Source organism: Larus michahellis, chromosome 9 (genome assembly GCF_964199755.1).
Source record: "Larus michahellis chromosome 9, bLarMic1.1, whole genome shotgun sequence".
NCBI lineage: Eukaryota > Metazoa > Chordata > Aves > Charadriiformes > Laridae > Larus > Larus michahellis.
In genome coordinates, this window is record NC_133904.1 from 9063537 (window position 1) to 9076815 (window position 13279).

The following is a 13279-nucleotide window of genomic DNA, read 5'->3' on the forward strand; positions in this document are numbered from 1 at the left end:
ACGTTGGCATCTTGTTCTGTAGCCAGAGGGGGACATCTTCTCGTTTTTAAGGCTGCTTCTTTGCACAGATGAGGTTTCAGCCTACTCACGAAACAAGTGGAAAGCCAAATGCTTCACAAGTGAAAACCCCCAGCGCAGCCTGCGCACCATTGTCACTCTCCAGCAGAGTAATGGGACACCCCCCAGTGGGGACAAGCAGCCGCTGTCAGTCGGATGAGCTTTAACCGTCCGTGAGGATCTGTAGGATCCTCGGCATCTACGGAGTACCTACCTGCCTGTTTAGCTGATACCTGCTCGGAGTAGGTAGTTATGTGGTGATTTAGAGAGGCCTTACCAAGGTAACGGAAGGAGGGTTGTCCAGGTCCCTCAGTCTTTTCTTTCTCCTGCTCTGAACCGGGCTTAGGTAGCTCAGAGCGTAGGTGCACAGAAACAACAGCTTTCGTATTTTTCAGAGGGTTTTACGGTGAGCCAGTGCATTTGAATGGGAAAAGATGTCACTTGAAGGGCTCGTTCTTGACTTCCTTGGATTGTGGCCCAAGGTGCCATCTTCACACCTGATATCCAGGGAGGATCTGGTTTCTCTTGCGTTTTCGTGGGTTTCCTGTCTGTGTCTAGGGGACCTTTGCTGCAGGCTGACAGTAGCTCCATAAAACAAGCGTAGATTGTTACTTTCTTTCCCTGGGATATAACTGTTTACCCGCCTCTTGCTACCAAAGGAGGGTGATGGGTGATTGTCATTCCCAGAGAGAGCACACCCTGGAGGAAAGAGATTTCCAAGTTCCATTACTTCTCTGTAGATTAAATTCGTCCTTCTATCCCATGCGAAAGAATAGATCCCAACTACATCGACTGTTGTGCATAAAGAATAGGGTATAAGGAGGCTTTATGAAGTGCACAACCACCCTCCCATCTCTGACAGTTAGATGTCTAACAGTGCTCCAGGCTCCCTTACTAGCCGACAGAGAAATGGCTGAAACCCTCTTCAAACGTTCTCAACCGACACATCTATTTCATAAGGAGGTGAATTGCTCTTTAGAAGGTTCTTTTTCTCCCCTTGGAGCAGAGAGGATTCTGACTGCGAGCTTCAGCTGGTCTCAAAGGCTCATTGTTCCCTTGAATTTAGAGGCGCTGGGGGCCGTTTGCATGTGGCTCTTGCTTTCCGTATTGAGCAGACACTCAGAGCCATGGCAGCTCAGGACTTGGTGCTGATCCCACACCTTGCATGAAAGGCTCCAGCTGTCATCTCTTTACCATAATGGACATTTTGCAACTTCTCTGTCCTTGAAGGGTAGGAAAATTGCTGGGGTGTGTGCAGCCAGTGACAGACAGTTCTGGTTTTCCTGCAGGAGAGCTAGTTTTGGGGTGGCCAGTGGTATGGGTTTGCTCTTTGCTCTTTGCTCCTACATGTTTACCTTGCTTCTGATCTCTCAGGGGGAAAAAAAAAAAAAAAAAAAAGAGAGAGAGGAAAAAAAGAAGGAAAAACAACAAAGAAGAAATGCTGCTGAAGTTAATAGAGATGTAGTGTAAAACCAATGTAAATCAGGGGAGCATGAGAGCCATTCTGTGGTAGATACCAGAAAAGAGATAAATGCTTATAAAGCTTTTTATGCTCAGTAGGATGTTTGTTCCAGATCATACGTCTGAGCTTGGATCATAAACTGAACCTAGCGTATGACTGCTTAGGTTTTGCTAAGATTTCCTGCGGCATCTTGCTTATTGAAGCATGTCCACACATCCTTGGATATTTTGTCCTTCCCTGTAGTGTATGCACAATATTATGAGAGAAACAGTCAAATTATAACAGACTGAAAGTCTTTTACTGAAGGAAAAACCATAAAGACACTGAAAATGTAATAGCAAAGAACCAAAATTACAGGTCCGGTCAACTTTGGTTCTTCACGGAGGAGGACAGAGAGGAGCTCTGGACCACACGTTATGGCTGAGGGACATGCCGATACCATCACCAGGGTGTAGTGACAGAGCTGTGTCTGACCGTGTTCACGCCTGCAGTAGCAAGGGGTGCTTGAGGACAGGAGCCAGACGAGGCTTGAGGTGAAACCTGGCGTTATTCCTACTCTGCAATAAATGTTCTCTGTTTTGTGCCTTATGCACTAAGAACGCCTCAGTGCCATCAGTCTGCCATCTCCTGTAACAATCCAGGCAGGACTGTCATTGTGTGGAGGACTGCCTCCCTTGATGACAAAATATCTGAGCAGTTACTGCCATGTGTCTTTCTGATTCGGGAAAAAAAGGACTTTATTGTTCCAGGGATGGTTTCAGAAGCAGAGCAGGCGGGAGCAGCATCCAAACTGCTCTGTACATAAAGACCTTACTCTCAGAATGGTTTGGAAGCCAGACAGAATGGAATATTTCTCCTATTTTCTTTACAGCTGAAAAAACATGAAAAATCACAGGAGTGCATTTATTGCCATATTTCAGTTCCAAAGTTTGCCTTATTTAAAAAAAGAAGAAGAAATAAAACTGGTTTTGCCCACCCCCCTCACTTTTTTCCCCCCCTTTCCATCCCTCCCATTTCCTGGACCAGGCTGAGGTTTTTAACAGAAAATCTCTCAGTCCTGCACAGAGGCTGGGAACATGCAGAGGGACAATAAAGTGTTTGTTCATTGACATCATAGAGGAACGGTCTGTAGTTTTACAGGGGAGAGGGGAAACCACCGTTTGACACCGAAGCCAACAAGGCCCTGGGACATGCTGTCTAAACATACAGGAGATGTCCTGATGTCCCTGCTGGGTGATGGTGTCTCCTCAGACCTCATCAAAGCCTTGATCCCCGGTGCTGGTGCCTGAAAATAATAGTGCTGAAATAAGGCTGGATGGAGGTGACCATGTGTCCTAGAGAAACTAAGATCCGTTCCCTGATGGGGAATAAACTGGGTATGGAAAACCAGTTGAAGAGAGAGAATCCAAGGCTAAATGAGTAGTGCTGGTTTTGACTCTCGTTCAGAAACCTCTTTATATCCACAATTTTAAAGGAAATATTGTCTTTGGAAATACCTTTATGTCCAGGCGTATCTTCTAGGTAGTGAGTGTCATTTTATTAGCTGCCAGAAACAACACGTAAGTGTATTAAAGGTCTTTCAAAACTGAGAAACAAGGAAGCTTAAAATGGCCCATCCACCCCCAACCAAAAAAGAAAAAAAAAAAAAAGGACAACAGCAGGATTAAGGGTGATGAAAATAAATTTAATTGCAACAAGGGTGATTAACATGGTCTGGAACAAGCAAAGGCCACAGGAGAAACTGCAGATGGGACTCAATTAAAATAGACTAGAACAGAAAATGCTTTCCAGCAAGCAAACAAGTTAGACTGTGCTGCAAATGGGCCATCTGGCTATTTTCCACTGTACAGTCTTACTGTGTAGGCACATTGTTGGACTTTCACTGTAGTGACTTTCCCTTTTCTTGCTTCCTCCAGGTCCTTCAGCTTTTTGAAAACCTGGGGACAGGGTTGGAAGAGCAAGGGATTAAACCTGTCTGCACATATGTACACACTTCCCTCCACACACACTTAGATTCTCAAATAAACATATTTATATGCAGCCAATTTAGGACAGTCTGCACACAACCTGATACAGAAGCACGGCCTTAGGCATAAAATAAAGTGGCAATAAACTCCAGTGAAAGGGACAGTTGTTCTCTGGGGTGGAGAGCTCCTGAGCCTACCAGCATTTCCCGACTCCGTCTTTTTTGGAAAGGCAAGAGCTTTTCCTGAATTCTTCCTGGCCCAGGCTGAATTGGAGAGGGCCTTGTTTCTGTTTCGGTCACTGGTTAGAGAAGGTAGGATAGCTGGGATTTTTGTGGCAGTTTGGTTGGATTCTTGTTCCTCCAGACTGCTTGGTGCTCTGCACAGGGACAGTTATTCTGATGCAGAGGCATAGCCATGACCTTGCGTAACTTGTCCTACCTCCTTCTCTCTTCTTGCCACAAAAGCTGCCTGCTCCAGCTGTTCTCCTAGCAAGCACAAATGGAGTTTTGAAAGAAAGTCATCTGCAGGGCTGGAAGGTGTTTTTGTAGCATGGACCTTGCAGAAAGCATAGCGTGATCACTGCTGCTTGTGTGTAGGGCTCTGTGCTGCAAGAATTAGTCCCTTCCAGGGCTCCCCACTAGACACTGGACAATCCTCTCTTAGTAGTCACCCTAGGAAGAGCTCCACCAAAGTATCTGCAGCACTCTTGAAGGTGACTTTTTCTACTGGAAGATAAGGAGAAGACCAAATTGAAGTTTGTCAGCAGTGACCTGGTATCTCCTATGGGTTCCGTAGCTCATGAAGTAGCTCAACGTTTTCTAGTAGCCAGGCTACCTTGATGATCTTCAAAACAGTAGTCAAATGAAGTTACTTCCAGTCAATGCCCCTACCATATATGTCATAAATATTTATGACATATAAATATTTATTATATATATGGTAGGGTCATTGACTGTATCCCTAATATGTTGCTCAAATCCACCTCTCTCCTTGGCCATTCAGCTAAAATTGGGGGCCCTAATTAGTAAGATGCTGAGCAGGGGATATTCCTGCCACTGCTATGCCTGCTCCAACCTTTACTCTGCTTTACTCAGTCGTGCAGCTCAGGCACTTCCTTATCCTTGAAAACTTTTCCTCTGTGCCAGATCCCGGTCGGTGAGCTCGGAAACTGCTCCAGGTTGGTTCTCCCATGCGCTGAACTGTACCTTCGTGCTCCTTGGGCACAGCTCATCTAATCTGAACTCACACCGCTGTAAAGACAACATCCACACTTGAGCTAATCACCCTCTCTGCTCTGACAGCCAGTGGAGAGGGATCAGCAGTTTTGAGGTATGCTCTACATAATCTGGTTTAGGTGTTGCTTCAGAATGAGAGGAACAACCTCCCCAGTTCCCTTGGCCAGACAGACTATGTCTCCATCATCTGTGCTACCCATGTCTGCTCAGACAGACCTCTGTCTTTACTTATTTACTTCCAGAACTGCTCCTTCAAGCAACTGTTTGCTCATTACCATGTGCTTGGACATCCCACTAGAGACAACACGGCGTAGAAGTATTGCAGCATGCAACCACTGCTGTAACAACGGGACGTTAATCAAAGGCATTCCCAGCATAGTGAATCCCGACCAGAGCTGTGTGCAGACTCAGGGTTGGATCTCTTTGGCATGCTTAAGGGGAATGAAAAATGGAGATCAACATTGCAAACAGCACCCTGAGGAGTAGGTTGGGTTTCTTACTGGCAGGGAGTCAACACTTTCGCAGAATACACCCAAAACATTATTATTGTGATTTGTTTAACCACTGCTCACAAGGAAAATACATTGCCTCTGGGCTTCTGTGGGATAAAAGGAGTCTGGGTTTTTTTCTCCACAGCTAAACCAAACTGCAAAGATACCCTGGTCCCAGTTATTATCATATGAGGGTATATTTCCTTGTGAAAGATGAGCGTAGATCTTGAATAAGACTCGGAGTACATGAGCTTGTCTTAGCTTTTGGGACAAAATGAATTTCCTCTAGTTAGGGCGTTTTGTTCTGTCATGTCTAACTGATGCACAGATGAACTTGTTCTCCTCCTACCCATTGCCAATGTACACGGAAATAACAATTGTGTGGGCCTCAGAACAATACCAGTTTGCTGTAGGCATGGACCCTAAAAATCTTTTCAGCCAGTCAGCTCCCGTTATATTTAAACACCTCTGTTTCCCTGCTGTAGGATGTTTCTATTATTTAGTAGGTAATCCGGGTCTAAAGTTGCCTGCCTCTCTTGGCTGAGTTTGTCGCATGACACTCAGGACTGTTCAGCTTGGATTCTGGCAAAATGCAGAGCCTGCTGAAAGGTACCCGATTTAGGGAGCCTAGAGAAGCAAGAGCTTTTATTTAGTGCTCGAGCAGGTATCATGACTGAAGACTTAGTTACTAATGGCTAGGAGAGTGTCCTCTGCCTGAATCCCCTCCAAGTGCCTTCTGCCCTGGAGGATCCATCCCTGCTCCCAGGACTCACATGATCGTTGCCTTCCAATTTCTCCTTTTATCCAGAGATTGAGAATGTAAGCTATCCACTGGAATGGCAGGTTTGGGATGGTGCAAGTAGAAATAATCTGAGTCCACCCCACAAGCTCAGTTAATTCTAGGGAGACAGTCCTCAGCCGATGTGGGGCTGGTCCATACTGAAAGTAGTGACCTACTCTAGGAGGGGTCTGGATGCACAGTCCCACGGTTATTTGTTCTTGTAGGAAGCATTCCTCTAACTAAACAAGAATATGCTTCAGAGAATGGACTTCAGTTTCCCACAAAACTCAAAGATACGTCAAAATGCAGAAGCTGTGTCTGCTTCAAGTTTTCTGCAGTGCCTCATGTGATAGCAGTGACTGATCTGTAATCCTTCTTCCCTGGCAGCTTTCCCCCAAATCCCTTTCTTCCTGCCTGACATGGAGCCAGGGGATGCCTCGCCTGTGCGGATTTAGGGTATGGATGGCTTAGATTAAGCAGGGAAGGGGATTAATTTTACAAGATGTCTTTTTTGCCTTAGATCCTACAAGGCAGGTAAAAAATATATGGGGTATTCATAAACACGATCCTTTGTACTGCCTAGAGCCAGGCGAGGTGAATAATGCAAGAGCAGAGATGGAAACAGTGATATGTTCATATTCATGAATTTTAGCGTCAGAAGGAACCATTCTGGGCCGATCTCCCATGTATGTAGGCTCCTTAAACTTCGCCCACCTACCGCTCTATTGAGCCTACTAACTTGTGTTTGCCTAAGCCATGTCTTCCAGAGAAGCCTTCAAGTCTGGATTTGAAGCTACCAAGGGATGGAAACTCCATTGCTTCCCTTGGTACCGGTTCCACCACCCCCTGTTTAAAATGTGGGGTTTGTTTCCCATTTGAGTTTGCTTGGCGTCGGGCTCCCAGCTCTTAGTTCTGGTGGTGACTTTCTGTCAGCCCTTTAGCAACAGCAGCTTCTGCTTGAAACCACACTTGTGCACTGCTGTCAACTTCTCCGTCTTTTTTTGTGTGGTGGTGTTAGAATAATTAGATTCAGACTTCCCAGCCTCCCCCCATAAGGCATTTCCTCCAGCCCTCACATCCTTGGTGGCGGATACATTCTGTGCTATCTTTTTCTGGTATCCTTGTGCCAACCCAGAGGTGCACACAGTACTCCCGTCGCTTACCACTGATGCACAGAGAGGTATTCCTCTCTGGTTTTATGGATGGCAGCAGCTCTCCTGAGTGACTCTTTCTAGGACGCAATATCTCATTGTCAGGCATGTTCTGCGTCCCTTGTATAATTTTGTATTTGAATCTGTTAAAATACAGTCTATTTGGAAACACATCGGATCTAATACTGACCCCTGTAGACGCCCATCAGAAATACCTCCTTCAATATCAGTGTCCCTCAGACGGCTCCTTTTAGAGACCTGCCAGCTAGGCTTCTGCTGAGCCACCTCAATGTGTGCACTACTGACATTACATATCCTCATAGCACTGAACGAACCCTATGAAAGTCAAACCTTATCAAAATCTAATTACATTATTATGTTACAACCATGCAGGCAGCTTTATCAGACAAACTTAGAATCATGCCAACTAATAAAATCAAGTTTGGAAGCACTTGTTTTATATACAAGTGCCTCGACTAAGATTAATATTACACTTATTCTTCAGCGCTTAATGAGTTGAAGTCTGTATCAGATTTTCCATTATTTTGCCTGGAATTTATGTCAATCAAACCAGCGTGTATTTATGAGGCTCATCGTTGTATATCTTGGCTGACTGTTGGCACAGCGCTTCAGTATTCGGGACCTGCCCCAGTGCTCCAGCGCAGATTATAAATGAACATCAGTGGGCCAGCAATTTACTCAGCCAGCTCTTTAAGGACTCTTGGGTACGGCTGTTTAGCCAAGCTGATTTCAGACTGTTTATCCGTAGCAGATGGTGTTTCCAATTCTCCTTGCTTACCGATGAGCGGAAGGCACTTCATTGCCCTCCGCAGCCCATCCTGTGCGCACGTCCCCCTGCCATTGTCCAGCAGCTGACTGCCAAACGCTTTGACCTCTTCTGAAGCATGGCAGTTGACTTGGTCCTGGCCATCAGTAGAGGGAAATGGTGAAGTTAACTGTCATGCTGCAGAAGAAGTTCATAATACATTGCTTATGCAGATGTCATTCCTAATGGGAGAGACACCCAAACAGACACACAACTCTACAGTTTCTCTCTGAGGTTGGTACTTACCTGATATTTCATTCCCAGGCCCAGCAGAAATTGATATGTCTATCTGATCTTGTTCATCCCTACAGCTGCAAACTCAAGCCTCCACACTTCTCTGTCAATGTGTTCCAGCCCTGTTCTCCTCTATTTTCTGCCAGCATAGCTGTCTCTATTAACTAAAGATTTCACAAATGTAAGATTTTGTGGTGTCAAGTTGAAATGAATGAGTGCATGGAGGTCAATTTTTTCATAAGTGAAGGGCTAATGCTGAACTGTTCAGGATGAGGTTTATTTTTGGCCTTTTCTTGTGCCAGTGAGGATATTTAATAGACCTTTCTGCAAGGTCGATAGGCGTATACTCAGGATGTTCCCTGTCAGCTGAAGTCAGCTGGGATCTTTCTCCATCACTGGAGTCAAACAGCCAATATTTGGACAGGTGACCTCAAAGAAACAGCAGTGATTCAGTAGGTGTGGCCTTTCCTTCTGAGTCAGTGCTGAAATGTGATGCCAAATGATGCTGTGTTGCTGGAGGACATGGTTTTTATTTGAAATATTAAAACCGACTTGAGCGTTTGTGGCTATTTAAAATCCCATGATTTTATACTGGATGATAATCCAGTTAGGATTAATTTAGTCGGCCTCCCTATATTGCTTCTGCCATTCAACGTCAGGAGGATGCTCCTTCCCTAAACCTTGCAGCAGTAGCAGGTTGCTCTGACTAATTGAGGGATCCCAAGAGGATATTTTTAGAGTGGAGTTGAGATGTCCAGAATTGTATCCAGTGGATTTCTTCTATCAGTTCAGGATCCATTCGCAGTTAAGGCTATGTATGCTGTCAACACAAGAGTATTGCCAAAGCATTATAACCTTTGCCTTTTCCACCATATAGACGGCAGATTTCCCTTCAGAGCATTTTAAGGTATAACAGAACGCATCAAATCATCTGGCCTGAGAGTCAGCGCGGGCTGGGATGGAGGATGCTGGTGAGGAGCAGCTCCTGTGCTGAGGTGAAGGCTTAGTGGATGTGATGGTCCATCTTGAGTAAATACATAATAAGCGTGAAGATCTGATGGAAAATTGTCTTTCTGCTCCACGGGAAAGATTGAATCGCAAGAGAGAGAACGGGAGAGCAATATAATAAGTGATCTATAATAACACTTCAGTCTGTTGTACATAGCAGAGCATCTTATTTATTTGTCTCACAGACTCATTTCCTGAAGCAAGAGGCACTTTGAGACAGCATCCTTCCCCAGGGACCAGCTTTCACTGCCAGACACATATAAAAGGCTTAAGGGGCGGCTGAGAGTACCACGCTGCCCCACAGCAGCATCCTCGCCCCTCGGCTCCCGGGGAATGTACAGCCGTCATAAATCCTTTCTCCCTCTGTTGTTTCTTGCAGGTAAACTATGACCACTTTACTATTAGTGTTTGTGTGTTTGCGAGTCATCACAGCAGCCGTCTCTGTGGAGCTCTCAGGTATGTGCCCAGGGTGCGGGAACGCGGGGCTGAGCAGTGTGCTGCGCTCTGATCCCATCCCCAAGCACAGCAGCCACCAAGTGTACCCAAGATCTGCTCTGTGTACACGCAGGGCTCCTCTATTTGGATGGCTGCTATGCCATAGCTTCTCACTGTCCTTGTGCTTGGGGAGCCACGGAGATAGCTCCAGGCAAAGGCAGATTTATGGGGAAAATGAGGGGTTTTCAGCATTCCGCTTTTTAAACCCTATCAGTGTGATCTCGTAGTGTGGGAGGCAGCTTCATTGCAGTAGAGACCTTCATTCCCTTCATTCCCACATCCAGCACTGGTCCAAATTACAAAAGCAACCGTGGCATGAGAGGCATGGCTGTAACTGCCCTTTCTGTAAGTTATTTTCAGCAGACTAGACCAAAAAGGGCATGTCTGAATATGTAGGTATAGGTTTGAGCAGATATAGGCATTGGAGCACGTGGAAGCACTGGGTGTTTTGGATTAAATATGTTATTGATGTAACCATTGCTTTGTTTGGGAACTGGCAGACAGTAGTGATGGCCTGGAAGTGAAGATACCTGAGCAGTCTCCCCTGCGTGTTGTCCTGGGAAGCTCCCTGAACATCCCCTGTTACTTCAACATCCCCGAGGAACAGGACACCAGTGCTCTGCTGACCCCACGGATCAAATGGAGCAAACTCTCAAACGGTACCGAAGTTGTCTTGCTAGTGGCCACCGGTGGGAAAATCCGGCTCAACACCGAGTACAGGGAGGTCATCTCTTTGCCCAATTACCCCGCCATCCCCACCGATGCCACTTTGGAAATCAAGGCGCTGAGATCCAACCACACCGGGATTTATCGCTGTGAAGTGATGTACGGGATTGAGGACAGACAAGACACAATAGAGGTCCTAGTGAAAGGTGAGATCCTGCCCTTGCTCTTTCCTCTCAAGATCTTGCTGACTGGCCTGGGTGGAAGGGAGGAAGGAATATACAGGCAGAGGAGGTACTGACCTCCCCGTAGGCATAAACCCTTTCAGACAGGTCACGGATAAGGCGATGGGTAGGCGAGAAGAAGCCATGGGCCAGGCATTTATTTTAGCAGGCTAGGATCAGACTAAACAAACCAGTAAAATGACTCATGGCAGAATATACAGCAATAAAATGAGTCTTCTGGCAGAAGGTGAGTTACAGAGACAGCAAGATGACATCCTTGGCAGGAGGTGGTACTGGATACGCTGGGCTGTTGCTCAGAGAGGTGAAGCTGGAACAGGGCCGCTATGAGACCTTTTAATTTTTCCAAACATTTTAGGAGATGGGATGCCCTCAGCCGGAGAATTGGTCTGTTCTGAAAAAACTTTCCCCACCGTCTTGCAAAGCCCATCCTAGTGATAGGTGGATAAAATAAAAGAGGTTGCCTACAATCCTTATCTTTATTGTGGTTTTTGCTTCCAGTGTAGGACAGGGAGACATCTTCCACTACGACAGTTAACGAGGCAGCCTCTGCTGCTCACATGCACTGAAGTACACACCTGACAGTGGAGCCCCCTCATTGCCTCCTGGTGAATTTTCCTCTTGACTTAAAGCCTGCTTGTGCCAGACCAGAGTGTACCGCTGGCCATCCTTTATAAAGATCCCTATTCATCAAAAAAATACAACTTAGATATGTTTGCAGCAGATCTGGAGACTTTAACTGTATTTGCCTCTTGCTGTTGTTTCCTGCGTGTTTGTACAGTGACTGACACTCTGCACCCTTGGTGCTGAGCAGGACCTCAGGAGGTGGCAGCTTTCAGTCCTGCACAGCAGCGCAGTCCCTGGATGATTTCTGCACCGTGCATTTAGAACGCTGCACAGAGCTCTATCAGGAAAGTCCTGAGTCCTTCTGACGGTGATACAGCTCTGTGTTCTGGGTGACGGGTTTCCTCCCACCGGTCATACCGCTATTTGGGTACTGGCTTTTAATACACCATGACTTTGCTACAGCACCATGGGAGAGCAGTCACTGTCCTAGCTCACCAATGTGCTCCACAAGATCCTGTGAAAGGACCCCATCAAGTCACCCTTGGCTTGAGATGCTCAAATACAGACAATCAGCATAAATAATTCATTCTTTCTAGTTGACGTGTAGTATCTGTTCTTTGAATCTGTAACTTTTTTGGAAGGAAAGGGGCTGGTTGCTCCCTAGCAGACGTGTGAGTGATGGCCGTTGTGTTTTCCAGGCATCGTATTCCACTACAGAGCAATCTCCACAAGGTACACCCTGAACTTTGAGAAAGCAAAGCAGGCCTGTATCCAGAACAGCGCTGTCATTGCTACTCCCGAGCAGTTGCAAGCTGCCTATGAGGATGGGTACGAGCAGTGCGACGCCGGCTGGCTGGCTGATCAGACTGTCAGGTAATGAGCAGTGGAGGGGAAAGGAAAGCCACAGCAGGCTCGATGGGGAAGGACTTCTGTAACGAAGCCACCGAGTGAGAATGGTTGAGAAACGGTTGCTGAATAGCTGCTGTTGCAATTCCTGGTGTGCAGAGGGAGGTGGTGGATTGCAAGCCATTCCCTGCCAGGGGGGAATCTATAGTAGGAAGGCAGAGTGACCACTGCCCTCCTCACCTGGTGGTGACAGCTGAGTGAACAATGGCCTAATCCTGATCCTCCATCCCCCCTGAGCAAAACAGATGCTACGCCAAGATGCACAAGTGTGGCTTAACCGTACCAAGTTGCGCATCCCCCACTGAGGAGGCACCCTGGCCTGATATCTTTGGCTGGTGCTCCCAGGGATCTGCTGTGCTCAGGACCATCAGAAGGAGAGCAGGACAGCTGATCATCCTTCCCCATAACCCGGGAAAAGCCACGAATCACCACCCTGTGCAGGGCTCCACAGCTCCCTCCCAGCCTTCCTGTAGCTGCCAGGGTCCTGCTCCCACCCCTTACGCACCCTCTCTCCCCCAGGTACCCCATCCACTGGCCCCGGGAGCGCTGCTACGGCGACAAGGATGAATTTCCAGGAGTGAGGACCTATGGTGTCCGTGAGCCAGATGAAACCTATGATGTTTACTGCTATGCAGAGCAAATGCAAGGTGATTTGATGCTTTTGTTGTTACTAGATGCAGAAGCAGCCAAAGCTCTGATCATTTCTGGGCTGGTGAACAGTAGATACAGAGACAAAGGGCCTTGAGCCAAGACAGGTTAGATGGAAAAGCACGTCCCCTGGCAAGGCCAGATGTTCTCTACAGTCTCTTTGTTAGACCTTGGACAATTTTAATGTCAAATGACTAATGCAGTACAGAGGGTGGAGTCCGTCTAACCTCCACCACAGGCCACGCCATCCTACGTGTCTCTGGTCATCCATTTGAGGGTGTGACATTCAGAGGTGTCCCTCACCCATGCTTACAACAGGGATCCATTGAAATATTCAGTGCATCAGAACTGAAATTGTTCTTCATCCTCTACTTGCCCTGTGGCTCTAGATAGTTCGGTATGTTTTGCTCCAGTCTGTATTCGGTTTGTAAGACTCCTTTTCTTCTGGTCTTTATAGACGGTCACCAACAGGGGGTTGAAGTTCAGCTGTAATTCACTTTTCATCTTTTCCTGACTCTCAGGAATGGGAAGGAGAAAGAAAGGGAA

General features: G+C 46.7%; 1 protein-coding gene across 1 annotated transcript in view; it reads left to right on the top strand.

Annotated features, from left to right (window-relative positions):
- Window positions 1–13279, top strand: part of ACAN (aggrecan) — a 52563-nt gene that overhangs the window by 15064 nt on the left and 24220 nt on the right. Inside the window, exons 2-5 of the mRNA XM_074601265.1 lie at window positions 9592–9668; window positions 10208–10579; window positions 11878–12052; window positions 12605–12732. Coding sequence (XP_074457366.1) covers window positions 9599–9668; window positions 10208–10579; window positions 11878–12052; window positions 12605–12732 — 745 coding nt within the window. The 5' untranslated portion in view covers window positions 9592–9598. The remainder of the gene's footprint in view (window positions 1–9591; window positions 9669–10207; window positions 10580–11877; window positions 12053–12604; window positions 12733–13279) is intronic.